This window comes from Corythoichthys intestinalis, chromosome 11 (genome assembly GCF_030265065.1).
Source record: "Corythoichthys intestinalis isolate RoL2023-P3 chromosome 11, ASM3026506v1, whole genome shotgun sequence".
NCBI classification, from domain to species: domain Eukaryota; kingdom Metazoa; phylum Chordata; class Actinopteri; order Syngnathiformes; family Syngnathidae; genus Corythoichthys; species Corythoichthys intestinalis.
In genome coordinates, this window is record NC_080405.1 from 4,102,026 (window position 1) to 4,115,885 (window position 13,860).

General features: G+C 38.4%; 1 protein-coding gene across 2 annotated transcripts in view; it reads left to right on the forward strand.

Annotated features, from left to right (window-relative positions):
* tctn1 (tectonic family member 1) overlaps positions 1-13,860 on the forward strand; it is a 60,279-nt gene continuing 46,419 nt past the window's right edge. For both annotated transcript variants that reach the window (XM_057849514.1, XM_057849515.1), the window contains exons 1-2: positions 1-292; positions 554-671. In XM_057849514.1, the coding sequence (XP_057705497.1) occupies positions 25-292; positions 554-671 (386 nt within the window). In that variant the 5' untranslated portion in view covers positions 1-24. The remainder of the gene's footprint in view (positions 293-553; positions 672-13,860) is intronic.

Consider the following 13,860-nt stretch of genomic DNA (forward strand, 5'->3'; position numbering starts at 1 on the left):
ACCATAGTAACGTCTAAACAAAGAATGGCGGCTATGAGCTGGTTTATCCGATGTTGCGTCTATAGGCTTATATTTTTTCAGTTTGATGGAGTCACCTCCGACGAAAACAACTCGATTGTGGCAGATATTCACACCCGGAATGTAATCCCCGACGAGTCTCTGCAAAATTCAGTGTTTGCGTTGGCGAAGGCCTCTGAGTCTTCCATGTCAATTGCCGAAAATACAAATCAACAACTTTTCAATATTGAACCTTTGCCTGCATCTGGCATTCTACCAAGCTACGTGAATGATGGTACCTAAACATTCCATGTCTTGTGGGGCCATTTTAAAATAATCACTGGCCACAATTACTGTAATATTTTAGTTTTTGAAGCGAAAAGAGGAGAGTGAAGCATTTGACGAAAGCATAAATAATGTATTGGTTTTAGAAGCGATGTTTTGAGTGTGATTGCAAGTTAGCATTTATAATATTTGGTAGTTAAGTGTGATTTAGGTGGGAAAGTAAACTATATAAAAAGGTATATTGCATGTTTTGTCTATTTCTGCGTTCCAGTTGGCAGCGTGTGCTCCTGTGACAAGCACAGGGGTTTCTGTGACGTGAACTGCTGCTGCGACAGAGAGTGCATTCAGGATGTCGCTCTGTTCACTGGTTGCTCAATGACCACCATCAGGTAAGTCTTGTATAGTTGGCACCTAGGATTTTTGCACCTTTTTCAGACATCTAATGGAACAGCAACTGTTCTGTTTGTCACTGTATTATGTCGTTGGCAGAGGTGAGTTAGAGCAGTGTTTTTTACTGAGTCACGGCACGTTTTTACATTGGAAAAAATCTCGTAGCACACCACAAACCAAAAATGTTCCAAAATTACTTTCTCTACAGTATATTTATTTATAGAATAGGTTCTCAATATTTATACTTACTCAGTGTGAAACTTGAAACTGTTTAGATTAACCCAAAGCTGATATCCTGGCAGGAATCTTCATCAACAGCTCTCAGTCTGTTTTTTTTGTTTTTGTTTTTAATAGCAGTTAGGCTTGAAATGCTCAGAATTATCAGACAGACACACTATAGCAATGTCTTTAACCGCATCAGGGCCGAGCGGCTCGCTGACAATAACTTTGCAGGCAGTTAAGTATTAAGGCCTCTGACACAATTTATTTAGCAACAAGTTCGGCAACAAGGTAACTGGCTTTGGGGGCTTTCTCATTTACCTTTGTAGCTTTTCTCAAAAAAGTTGCCTGTTTCTCTATTTTCCCAAAGGCGAACAAAATAGTCCATCGACTTGTTTTGAAGCGACGGGTGTTTCGTTTGGGGATGACGTTTAGGGTGGCTGCTCTTTTCGCGTGAAGAACTGCTCAGATTTCTAGCCGTCATCCTCCTTGCTGCCCTTGACAATGTGTTGGAATAAAACACGGGGAGGATTGACTGTCGTCACATATGGATAGAATGGAAAGGACACTTTCGTGAATATTGACTCTTGACGAGTCTGATCAAATGATCTACAGTAGATGTGCTAGGGTCCAAGGTAGCTGATGGCTAGAAATCGGAGAAGTTATTGAACGCGACGAGCAATACCTTGCTCATCTGCACATGACCGCAACTTTCTACCTCCTCGTTCCTTCCTACTGCAACTCCGCCCGACGACGTAAAAAAAATAAAATAAAAATGTGATATTGGATCATTTCTTGCGGCACACCTGACGATCTCTCACGGCACCGCGGTTGAAAAACACTTGGTTAGAGTAACGGAAATTTTTATTCAAGAGGAGCGTTACATCAAAATAAAATTACTCAAGTAAAAGTAGTCACCCAAAAATTTACTCAAGTTCAAGAAAAAGAAATATACTACTATACTCAGCGAAAAGAATACTTTAGCAAAGGTGGGTAGAATAGCCAAAAATTTGACTCAAGTAAGAGTCGCTTTACTTCAAAATAACATTACCGAAGTACAAGTAGTGATCAAAAGAACGTACTCAAGTACAAGTAAAAAAGTATTTGGTGAAATGAAAACTTAAAGTAATGAGTAACATTGTGAGTAACTGCTTACAATGTGTTAGTTATTGTTTTTTTTTTTTTTTTTTTTTTTTAAGAAACCCAAAGTTATATATATGAACTGTTATTATTATACTGTGCAATATCCCATTACATAACCACACTAAGCAAAATAAATACAAAAAAGAAATCATTGAATTCCGACGAGAGAGAAAAAAATTACAGAACTGAAGTATTTTTTTGTCCAAATAGCATGAGTGCCTTGTTGTGGATAAAATACTTCCCAGTTTGAATAGTTAAATAGTCAATAGTTCCCTCATAGTTTCTACTGTTTAATGGAAAAAAAAAACATCTCTGGTTTTCCGTGGTCAATTAGTACGAGAGCTGAAACGAATACTCGAGCAACTTGAGTAACTGTAGTTAAAAAACTGATCCGAGTAATTTTATTCAGCTCAAGTAATCGTTTGATTTTGATAGCTCGAAGCTTCACGTTTTGCCCGGACTACTTTTAATGCGGGACAACGCGCTGATGTCACGTGCGTAGAGGAAGAAGCAATAAAAATTTTTTTTTAAAAACTTACGGCAGCCGACAGCCGCAACAAACGACGCCGACGTTGCTAAAAACTTGCTCGCATGATGCTACGGTGGTAGCAGGTAGCGTCTGATTCGTCTCATAGGGATCCATGCCGCCATCTTAAAGCAGTAGACTCCTAAGCGCTAATAAATAAGTTTAACGTTACTGTCACTCGCTCACGTAATGTTAGCCCTGCGGTGGGCTAGGTTTCTGTTAGGTCTAAACTTAATACTTGAACTAAGAAAACAACAAAGACCTAGGAAGGGACGGGAGAAAGATCAGACCAGGAACGGAATATGTTTTTACGCTAACGGCCGTCTGGAGAAAAAGGTTGATGCGAGCGCGTGGCTCGCAACAAGCTTCTCTGGCTTTCACCCTGAGGAGCGTAGCTTTTATTGACAAGTGAGAAAGTTTCAACATACATGTGTGAGTTTCACATCTTGAGAAATAGCTGTTATCTTGAGAAAAGAATGCTGGCAGTTATTTGTCTTGTCTCATTGTGTTGAAACTTTATGGTCAGCAATAGTAACCTAAAACAGGAAATCTGCCCCTCTGGGTCAAGCTGGGCATCTGTCCTTCAGTTGAATGTGACCTTCCGCGACACATTCTTTCTTTTGTAAGGCCTTAAGACTGTTAAATAAGACAAGTAGCTATAACTATTAGTTTTAAACACACATTATTAACCTTAGCATGCAAAAGCATTAGAGCACATCTTACATTTCTCTCCTGTTGTGGGTTTAAAACTTTTCAGCTTTCAACAGAGTTAGACATTCTCGAGAGTGGGGTTGGTGTCTGACCCGTCAATTATCCATTAGCAGGAGTTATAAAATGCCACGATAGGGGCGACAAAAACCTTAACATTAAGGACAAAATTCCCCTATTCCCTCCCCATTTACGCTAGGGACGAGAGCAGCTTCATGCCATGGCTCCATGGAAAACACACAATACAACACAACATTTGGTAAATGTGTATACAATCTGGAACTCTTTTGAACGCCATATTTCAGCGATTTATGATCGCCGCGTCGGTGTTATTTATCGAGAGTCCATAGGGTTGCAGAGTCGGGATGGCTGGTGTGGGGAATCTGCTTTAGACGATACTGTCCGTATCGTCACTGTCCAAATCCGTATCTGGTTCTTCTAGGGGGACCTGTGACACAAGGCTGAATAGGCGACAAACATGGTGCTGACCTTTTGGTCCACAGTAGAGAGCAGGCGTTTGACAATGCGAAGTAGACTCCTCCATCCAATGACGGGAGGTCATTCGTAAGAGCGGACGGGCTACCAGGAGGGCGGAAAACCTTCCACCGCTCTTAATGACTTTAGGTGAGGTCGGGACTTTAGGAATCAGGGTCTGGTGGACTGGCGTCGCTAGGTCCTTCTGGCAACCAGAAGAGCTTGCACTGGGACTGACGAATTCACCCAGTGCCTCCGGAGACTTTCACTGCAGTCGGGCTGAAGCCCACCATCTTGTAAGGACCATCCCCGCGTTCACTCAACGTTCACTGTCCCACCAGGCACGCTGCAACACTTTCAGGATCACCAAGTCTCCGACCCGCACCTTGAGAGTCTGTGGATCAGAACATTCTGGCAGATCATTGTTGTCGCGAACTTGTCTTGGATCAAACTGTTTCTTTATGTGAGCTGCAATGCTGCCAGAACCTTTAACAGGTCCTGGGTTTCAATCTGGAAGTCTAAAAAGTGGCAAGTTCTTTCCTTCAGCCGACTGGGGTCTGTACATGCAATGGGTTTTCTCCTTTTTTTCCATTTCAATGTTTAACAGTCTGCCCACTTCCATTAGGCCCTCAACTCTGAAGTAGGGTCCATTGCTACTTTGGATAATGGCAGGTAAGCCAAATGTTGGAATAATTCTATCACATATTGCATTAATTACTGGTTTTTCATCCTCATGTGCCCTAGGAAAAATCTTAACTCATCTAGAAAATACATCTATTTATCCCCAGGCAATATCTTTTCCCCAGCACTCTATTTAACTCAATGCAATACATGTGCAATGTATGAAATAGTTCAGTTGGTTCTAGAAACCTACCTCTTTTTGGTCTCTCTTAACATTGTTTATGCAAAGTAAACACTGAAAAAAAATTTTTCAAGTTTTTGTTTTTTAAGTATGAATTAAAGACATTGGGCCACAATTGTCATAGTGTCTATGAACCAATTATTAAACAACTCAATCCTCCCCCCTGTAGACACTTGACAATCATGTGGCTCAAGTCAGCTGCCCATATGATCAATAATTTTGGTAGAAACCTTTCATCGCCCATTTTTGCTTTTCTGTTTGCGATGCTATGTTTTGATAGCCTTTAAGTTTTTTATCTATTAGTTGTTGCGGTTCAGTTTCAGCCAATAGGTGTATTTTAGCTTTATTGCGTTGATTTACAACCGCTATCTTGGCTGCTTCATCTGCTAGCCTGTTCTGGATTGACACGTTATCAAGGCCATCAATTTGGGCTTCACATTTACAAATGGTTAACGCTTTTGGTAGTTTGGATGTGCTAAGACTGAGGAGCCTGCCAAGTCTGTATACAGTTTCCTGAAAGGTACTTCAGCTTCAGGTGTCCAATTCAATTGATCATTCATTGACATTGGCTTGAGGTCAAAATCTAACAGCCAGGCTCGGCAGTGATTGCACAATCCTAAAAATAACATCATTTGTTTTTTGGTTTTGCTGCATTCAAGATTGTTTGTTTTCGCGCTACTGCAGAATTCTCAGTTAACCTAATTTGTCAGCACGGTCGAAACAATTGACTCATTATTCAAAACAGGAAACCAAATTAAATTAGCTTTTATAAACTCTACATTAAAACATATCCTCAAAACAAACCAAATGTTATGTCAATAAAAATGTGAAATAAAGATACTGAAGATAAACGTGATATATTCAAAGTCTAAAATCAAAGATTAAGCTTATCTTGGGAGAATGGTAATCATGTATCGTAAATTCAAGAATAACGAATAACCCATTTCTAAAACCCCATGCTATTACTGTTACCATTACTATTACCGTATCAAGAACAGTTTACGTTCCGCAATCAACCCAAAGTTAGAGTTACAATTCTCCCAGTATAATAATTTCCACTTGGCAAATGCCAATATTTGCTTATGATCAATTTTGTCAGTTCCCATTTTAATCAGTGAATTGAATTTTGCAGTGGCATTAATATATCGCGCAATGTTCCACTCAAGATTACAAAATTGGAATGAATTTGTCTTTGTGGTGGAATTTCTTTAGAGCTGACAAAAATGTCTTTTCACCTTTTTTGGGTCACTGTTGAAGATTCATCAACATGTAATCCAAAAATTACGATTCCACTACGCAATTATAATCTATTCAATTGATTGTTTTTAGTCAAATACAGTATCTCAATAGGCCTAGGGTATCTTGGGTAAATTTTGTAATCAATTTAAATTTCTATTTCAAATTTGAATTTTCCATATCACAGTGTGTTGTCCACATAAGTCAAAATCAGACTTTTTTACCCAGGCAAAGTTTTTCATTTGAATGGGAGGGTATTGTGGGACAGCAATACTCTTTTAAGCAATCTTTTTTATTCCACTATGACTTCTCTGCTATTCTTTAACACTTAAGTAAACACTACCTCTTATAGCATTCAATTCAATTTTTAATTCCAATCATTTTCAACTGACATCCATATAATTTATAATGGAGGATAATTCAGCAGTCCAGAGGAGAACAAAGAATGTTTTTTCGTGCACTAAAAAACATCCATTTGTATGTCACTCCAGGTTGGTAGAATTATCTGCTTTCCGTGTGAATTTTTAGAACATTTTTTAATCCCAACTTTTGATTTGTCATCATTATTTATACACTCCCTGTGACAACTTATTTCCCTAGTTTAAACTATTTCTACCATTCTTAAAAAGTGGCAGTTTAAAATTGCTCTAACGTCGGCTAAAACTTTTGTGACATATACTAAACCGCTGCTCCTCCCTCAACAGGAGTTTGCTAACCAACATTTGGACCGCTCTTTATCTAAAAGACTTGCATTGATATCTATTATCATTCCCAATAATTAATGGGAAGTCTTTTGACAGTTCTTACTGTATTTTGCCATGTTCTTCAAAATGTAATTTAGTCAATCTATTTACTATGTCATTATGTGTGATTCCTTTTCTCTTTAAATCTGCCAATAATGACTACATTTTTCTATTTCTGAATCACCTTCTTCATTGTAAATTTTTATAACGTCTCACTAAGATCATGTCTTTTAAATCTAGCAGAAAAATTTTCTCCATCTTATTTTGAATGTTAAAGACTAGTTCAAAGATCAATACTTAAGATTACTCTACTTACTTGGAGTAATTATTATTTGTTTCTTATTAGCTCGATACATCTAAAAGTTGGTCATTTTTTCACCTGAATTCAGAAGAATTTACTTTCAAATAATATTATGAACAATATCTATTCTTGAATGAAGAACATTTCTAACTAATTTTCTTTTTATCAAATATACTAGCTCTTTGCTTAAAATAAATCTGTTAAGTTTGTTTTCAAACAGCTATTTCTCAACAGTTGATCTTTTTCAAAACATTAACTATTTTCTTTCTCTTTTAGCCATTCTCTTATTTTCTTTTAAGAGCGTTCTTATTTTGAATTTAGCTCAATAGTCTGTTTTTATCTCTATTGAGATTCCATTTCAAAATTCATATCCTAAATAGTACAAGGGAAAGGCTGGAATATTCCCAGCTGCAATTACCCTTATAATTAATTTGGGCAAAAACCCAGCGGATGCCGTCGAGGACCCCATGTTGCAAATAGGGGCCACCAAAGGGCCGCACTCCTCTTGTTGAAAAACTTCTCTTTTTTCCCGATTTTGCACAATAAACGGTCAACTAATTACGCAATAGACGGTCAGCTATTTACAAACAATTCCCTCACTTATCGACGTTCGTCTCACACGCCCCAAAATTTCCAAGCCCTACATTCGCAGCTCCTCTTTGCTCTGTGCGAAGGGCCAAACGTGTGATTTCCTCTTCTGGCTTGATTTTGAGCGTTGCCAGAGTAGACTTTTCTTGCTCTCTTCATGCTTGCTTCCTCTTTGCCTTCTCGTTCACTTTGCTCGAACCTTCTTTTTCTTTGAGTTTCCCACACGGAGAGGACTTTGAGCTCGTCCTCTATTCTTTCCTTGCACTTCTCTTTTGCCTTCAATGTTCCCACATTTTCTCCACTTCTTTCAACGTTGGGTTAAAGTCATGATCTCTAACCCACGCTTCCAGGTAACAACAGCTTCCTGGGAATTGTTCTTGTATAAACACCACGTTAGGGTGTCCTCTTATTTGTTTACTCTTAATTTTTCCTTTTTTCAGACGTGGTTTGTTTTACACGCGCGATGTTACGTTTCGTTTTTTCAATGACCTCTATTTCACGTAATTTCGATTTTATTTGCCATGCACGGTCTTTGTAAGTTCGATTTTGTTAATTTTTCGTTTACTCGAGTTTTTATCTCCGGTTCTAGGCTGAATTTTTTTCACTTTTGATCTTTTAACGGTTCCACGACCCGCTTTCCGACGATATTTTGTCTTTGTCACACAAAATACCGTGCGTGTGTTAACCCTTTGTACGTCAAGAGTTAATATTACGCAACGCTTTTTAGACCTTTAAAACGTACGTAATTTATCACACAATAGTTCCCGGAACTATCAGTGGGTTGATTTCAACGGTTTACTTAGCGCCGTTCTTCCCTCGAACTAATCTTATAAGTCCCCGACTTATAACTAAATGCGCCCCGTATCAACACCGAAAGCGTCAACTCCGGACAAAAATATAGTCCTACCTTGACCCGTCCCTCCCTGGTTCGGTTGGGACCTGTCACCGGCAATCCGGGTCGTCGCAGCAACAAACTGACGGCCGGTCCAGTCACGTAAAGGTGTCGTTGTCCGGAGACGGCCCGTTGGTCCCGCGACGGTCCAGATGGACACGGATGTGAGGTTCCCGGGTTTCGGCACCAGAGAAAAATGTTAGGTCTAAACTTAATACTTGAACTAAGAAAACAACAAAGACCTAGGAAGGGACGGGAGAAAGATCAGACCAGGAACGGAATATGTTTTTACGCTAACGGCCGTCAGGAGAAAAAGGTTGATGCGAGCGCGTGGCTCGCAACAAGCTTCTCTGGCTTTCACCCTGAGGAGCGTAGCTTTTATTGACAAGTGAGAAAGTTTCAACATACATGTGTGAGTTTCACATCTTGAGAAATAGCTGTTATCTTGAGAAAAGAATGCGGGCAGTTATTTGTCTTGTCTCATTGTGTTGAAACTTTATGGTCAGCAATAGTAACCTAAAACAGGAAATCTGCCCCTCTGGGTCAAGCTGGGCATCTGTCCTTCAGTTGAATGTGACCTTCCGCGACACATTCTTTCTTTTGTAAGGCCTTAAGACTGTTAAATAAGACAAGTAGCTATAACTATTAGTTTTAAACACACATTATTAACCTTAGCATGCAAAAGCATTAGAGCACATCTTACAGTTTCTATTAATTATGACCACTGTCGATGCGTGGCTAATGTGTCTTACATACAGGCTTTATTTAATCTGTGAAAACCGCGCTGTAGAGTGATGAGGGTGTAAAATACAAACTTAATAATGCTAAATGTCAATTTTAGCTCAGTAGTCATTGCTGGATAAAACACCAAGGAACACTGGTCCATACAGCAGGTATCATACATTTATTTTGAACACTGCAAAAACTCAAACTCCTATCAGGACTTACAGTTTAGACTAACTTAAAACTTAACTAGAACTTAAAAATAAATTGACAAAAGAAATTCGAACACATGGGAAAAACACCACTTTTAAGTGATGTGTGTTATCAAGCGTAACAGCATTTTTAGGTGAAAAAAAATATATATATGTATACATATATATATATATATTTTGAATGCAAATGGTTAAATATTAGATGAAATGTCTTGTTTTCATATGTATATTTATAATTGCGCTTCACCTAAAAATGTGTTTTATCCGATTACTCGATTAATCGATAGAATTTTCAGTTGATTACTAAAATATTCGATAGCTGCAGCCCTAATTAGTACCAATTAAAAACCGGGAGAGAGGTTAAAATCTGCGCTTTCGAGTCATGTTGACGGCAGCACTCTATGTGAAATAGTTCATTTTTTTATGGTGCTTTGAAGACGCCACATGATTGAACAGGCCGGCATGTTCAAAGAACAGCAAGCTTGAGTTATTGGTATAATACAGTCATGTGATTATTGTTGCGATGTCTCATTGGTGAAAATGGTAGGGCCACTGTTGGCATCTCTGGCAAAAAAAAAAAAAAAAGCAATATCTAATATGTAGAATAAAGAGGAAAAATGTAACGACTAGTGTAACCCAAAGTAGCAGAGTAAGAGTTGCGTTTCTTCTTCACAAATCTACTCAAATGTAAAAAGTATGGCTTACTAAAACTACTATGAGTAATATACTATACTAAACTACTCTATAGATTATTCCCAAAAATTCACTCAAGTAAATAGTGGACTAAATGTAACGCGTTACTACCCACCAATGGTATTTTTTCTCAGCACAAAGTCATCTATTAAAACTGTTATTATTCTACTCTACTATAACCTATTACATGACCATACTGCCCCCCCCCCCCCCCCCCCCAAAAAAACACAAAAATCATTGTATTCCAACTTGAAAAATCTACAAAATGAAACATCACAAGAGCATGAGTGCCTTCTAGTGGATAAAACATTTTCTCCCATCAAATGAAAATGATCATATTTCGGTAATCAGTGCCAAATCAAACGCTGTCAAGTAGGGCTGCAACTAAGTGATTTTTATAATCAATTAATCGGGCAATTAATTAAACGATGAACCGATTAATCGGATAAATGTTACTTTTTTCAATTACCTTCACAATTTAACTTGAAGTTGTTTTAGGCATGTTCAGGCATGAAAATCTCTCACCTTTCGGCGAAATTCGCCGTTTTGAAGTCAAAAAGGATGACCTACGTGAATCGTGTAGATCCGAGGAGAAAAATTTTAAGGGGGGGGGGGGGGTCGTTTGTAGGCATGTGCCAGTTACCTTCACGGATTACCATGCTATGAAAACGTCGCGGTTACAAAACCACTAAAATTTTCCGTCATACAGTAGTACGTATTCGTTATTTTTCATGTGTCGAAAATGCAGCCAGAATTGGCTTGGCGCGGCAGCGCTTACCCCTTCCCCTGTTTATGCTGCGTGTGTCAGTGACGCTATTCCAGCAAACCCAAAAACAAGCACTCCAAACGCAAGGCGTAAATTCTTCAATTTATTGATCTCTCAAATCGTGGTAACTGAAATATACCAAATGAATAAACTTAAAACGTTGTACACTCGTATTTTTCCACATGTGAGTAGCTTCAACAGTTTAGCTTCATGAAAAAGTTCGTCAAAAACAAAACACACATTTTCCTTTCAAATTCAATACACAAAGTTACTAAAAACTTACAAAGACGAATGATAGGCAAGGCTTAGCTAGGACAGCCGCTGAGAGAGAAACAAGTTTGTATGCGGGGAGGGGGAAAAAAAAAAAGAGCGTCAAAGATCGCTAATTGCGACAGATGATCTTGTACTAAGCACAAATTCACATTCGCTGGAGGAGGTAAAGTATCACTCCCAATTGTTTTTAGATGAATGCATTTGCCAGCATATTGAATTTAGTGAGTAATGGTTTTCGTTTTCATATTTTGTGGTATGACAAAGTTACTGCCGTTCGTTGCAGCTTGCGTTGAACACTGCCGGAGTGTCCGGTGAAAAAATAGCTCCCATTAAGGTAGCGTCAAGCTTGTGTATTTAACGGTAATATAAAAGCAGTGTTGTCAATAACGCGGTATCGTAATGCGTAACTAATCTGATTACTTTCTTTCAGTAAAGAACAATCTAACGCGTTCATTTTTCTAAATCAGTAATCTGAGTAAAATTACTTTCCTTGATGCCTGTGCGTTACTATTACTACATAATGTGTGTAGAATGAAGAATACTGTAGTCATGGGAGTGACATCACATGTCACATTTTTTAATCGGGGACGGAACAAAAAGGGTCACGTGTATTACCATGATGCGTGAGCGCTGGGAGTTCGCGGCCAAAATAACATAGCCTTGCTACCTCGCCAGGATGCAATGAAATAGGCAGGAGATATACTACAAACGGCTGCATTTTGCACACTGGAAACACAGCCATTACTTTACATTTTTGTCCAGTAAAGATAACAAAAATATCTCCGTGCGCTGCGAACTTTGCGCTGGCTCAAAAAGACTGTCGACCGCTATAAGCATCCAATTCAAGCACCACTTGGAATTACAGCACAACAGGTAACACGACAGCCAGGACTTTTTGATACTGCTCGTGCTCAATCCTCGGTTAAAGCTCAGTTGTTGTTGAGGGTTTTGAAAGCTTAGGTTTAAAGAAATTCTAAATATCCATCTTGCCTCCTCAGCTGTAGTTTTGGCTAAGCAATGCAAACGGCTGTCTCTAAGGTTCTATAGTCACATGATCTTTTCGAAAAATAATTTGGACCCATTATGAAATACTTTGAAGGATTCCTGTTCATTTTATTCATTTTTGTTGTTCGTTTTATTGCTCTAAAACTTTTATAGACAACATTTTAATGGCCATATTCAATGGTCTTTATTTTAAAGGGGAGGTTTTTTACATTAGGCTTAATCTTTGAGTTAGCCGGGGTTTAATTAGTCGTTGGAAATGATTTGAACAAATTCTGTGCAGTTTGACAGTTATTTGTTAGTTTCAGGGCTCCGGAGTGGCTAAGCTAGCGCGAGTCAATGGTGGTTGAAATCAACTCCTTCAACTAATCAAACCCCCGTTAACTCGAATATTAAGCCTTATGTGAAAAATTAAAATGGTCAAATTCGCCACATGTAGGACGTTTTGCCGACGGCGGACATTTTGGCAGAACGCCGGAACATATTTACGCCACACCTTTCTCACCTTTTTAACCCCTGACCCATTTTCATGCCTGCATGTTGTAAGTACCAATGAAGACAAAATGGATGACGGTCTCCTTCTAAAAGAATATTTTTTGACAGCGTCCTGACTTAACAGTTGTCTACAACTGTACTGTTTTAAGTACATGAAACTTGTTAGTTTTTATAAAAAGGGTCTGAGTATAAAAAAAAGTTCGAAGTACAAATCAAACAATAGTCCTGTTCATTCAAAGAAAAGTGCTGCTGATTGACTGTTTTTTTTCTTGTGGGCAAAAAGCAGATATGAAATATTTTCTTCCAACAAACTACACAACAAAATCGAATGAAGAGAGGGAGGCAGACAGGAATAAATCAGATTTCTTTATCAAACAGTTGTTCCTATGTGGAATCCAAATCCAATTTCAAAGCACAAGCTATTATATGAATGGATTTATCTGTGTGTTTTTCTTTATAAAAATAAATTAGACAACTATTTACCAATAACTCAAGTGCCAGTATACTGGCAAAACACAATACAAACGGACACTTAAGACACTGATTAGCATAATTGCTAACCAACTTAGCGCTGGTGTTACGGGTCCAGCGAGGTGTACCGCAGTAACAAAAATGTTTACCTGGTGACAGGTGAAAGTTGGAATGAATGAGACACAATGCGCTCTGGTTGCTGCTCAAACAACGTCTCTTTATCTCTTTTCATATATCATCACATCACATACAATATTAAACAACACAAATTAGCACTTGTCCAAAAATAGTTATTCAATTAACTTGTTTTGTAATTATAAAAATTACATTTGGTCACAGTATAATACTGGTTAAATAATATTTCACCTCTGTGCATTAGAATAGACATTGTCTAATATATGGCTGTATTTAATACAGGTTTGCTGCAATGAATGAAATTAGGTGATAAATATTCTTGGTTAACAAAACCACTATGACACATAAGAGCAATTAACTAACCAATATTCTTCTTATTATATCTCTAACATCTCCAAAATGAACAATATGCACATTACAGTTGCTCACTAACGTTTCAAAATTAACTGCGTCACACAAAATGGCGCCGATGCCCGGTCAAACATATTGTCTTGTGCTACCCGTTAGCTTACAAAGTTAGCGTCCGTTAGCCCTTAAAAGTTGTCAACCAAACTGAAAAAGTTTACAACAAACATAAGGCGTCTTCAGGCATAACTTTGAAACAGATATAGCTCAATTTCCCGGCCGTTTACTAACCTGGTGACAGGTGAAAGTTGGAATGAATGAGACACGATGCGCTCTGGTTGCTGCTCAAACAACGTCTGAGCGCGAGAGCGAGTCTGCCCC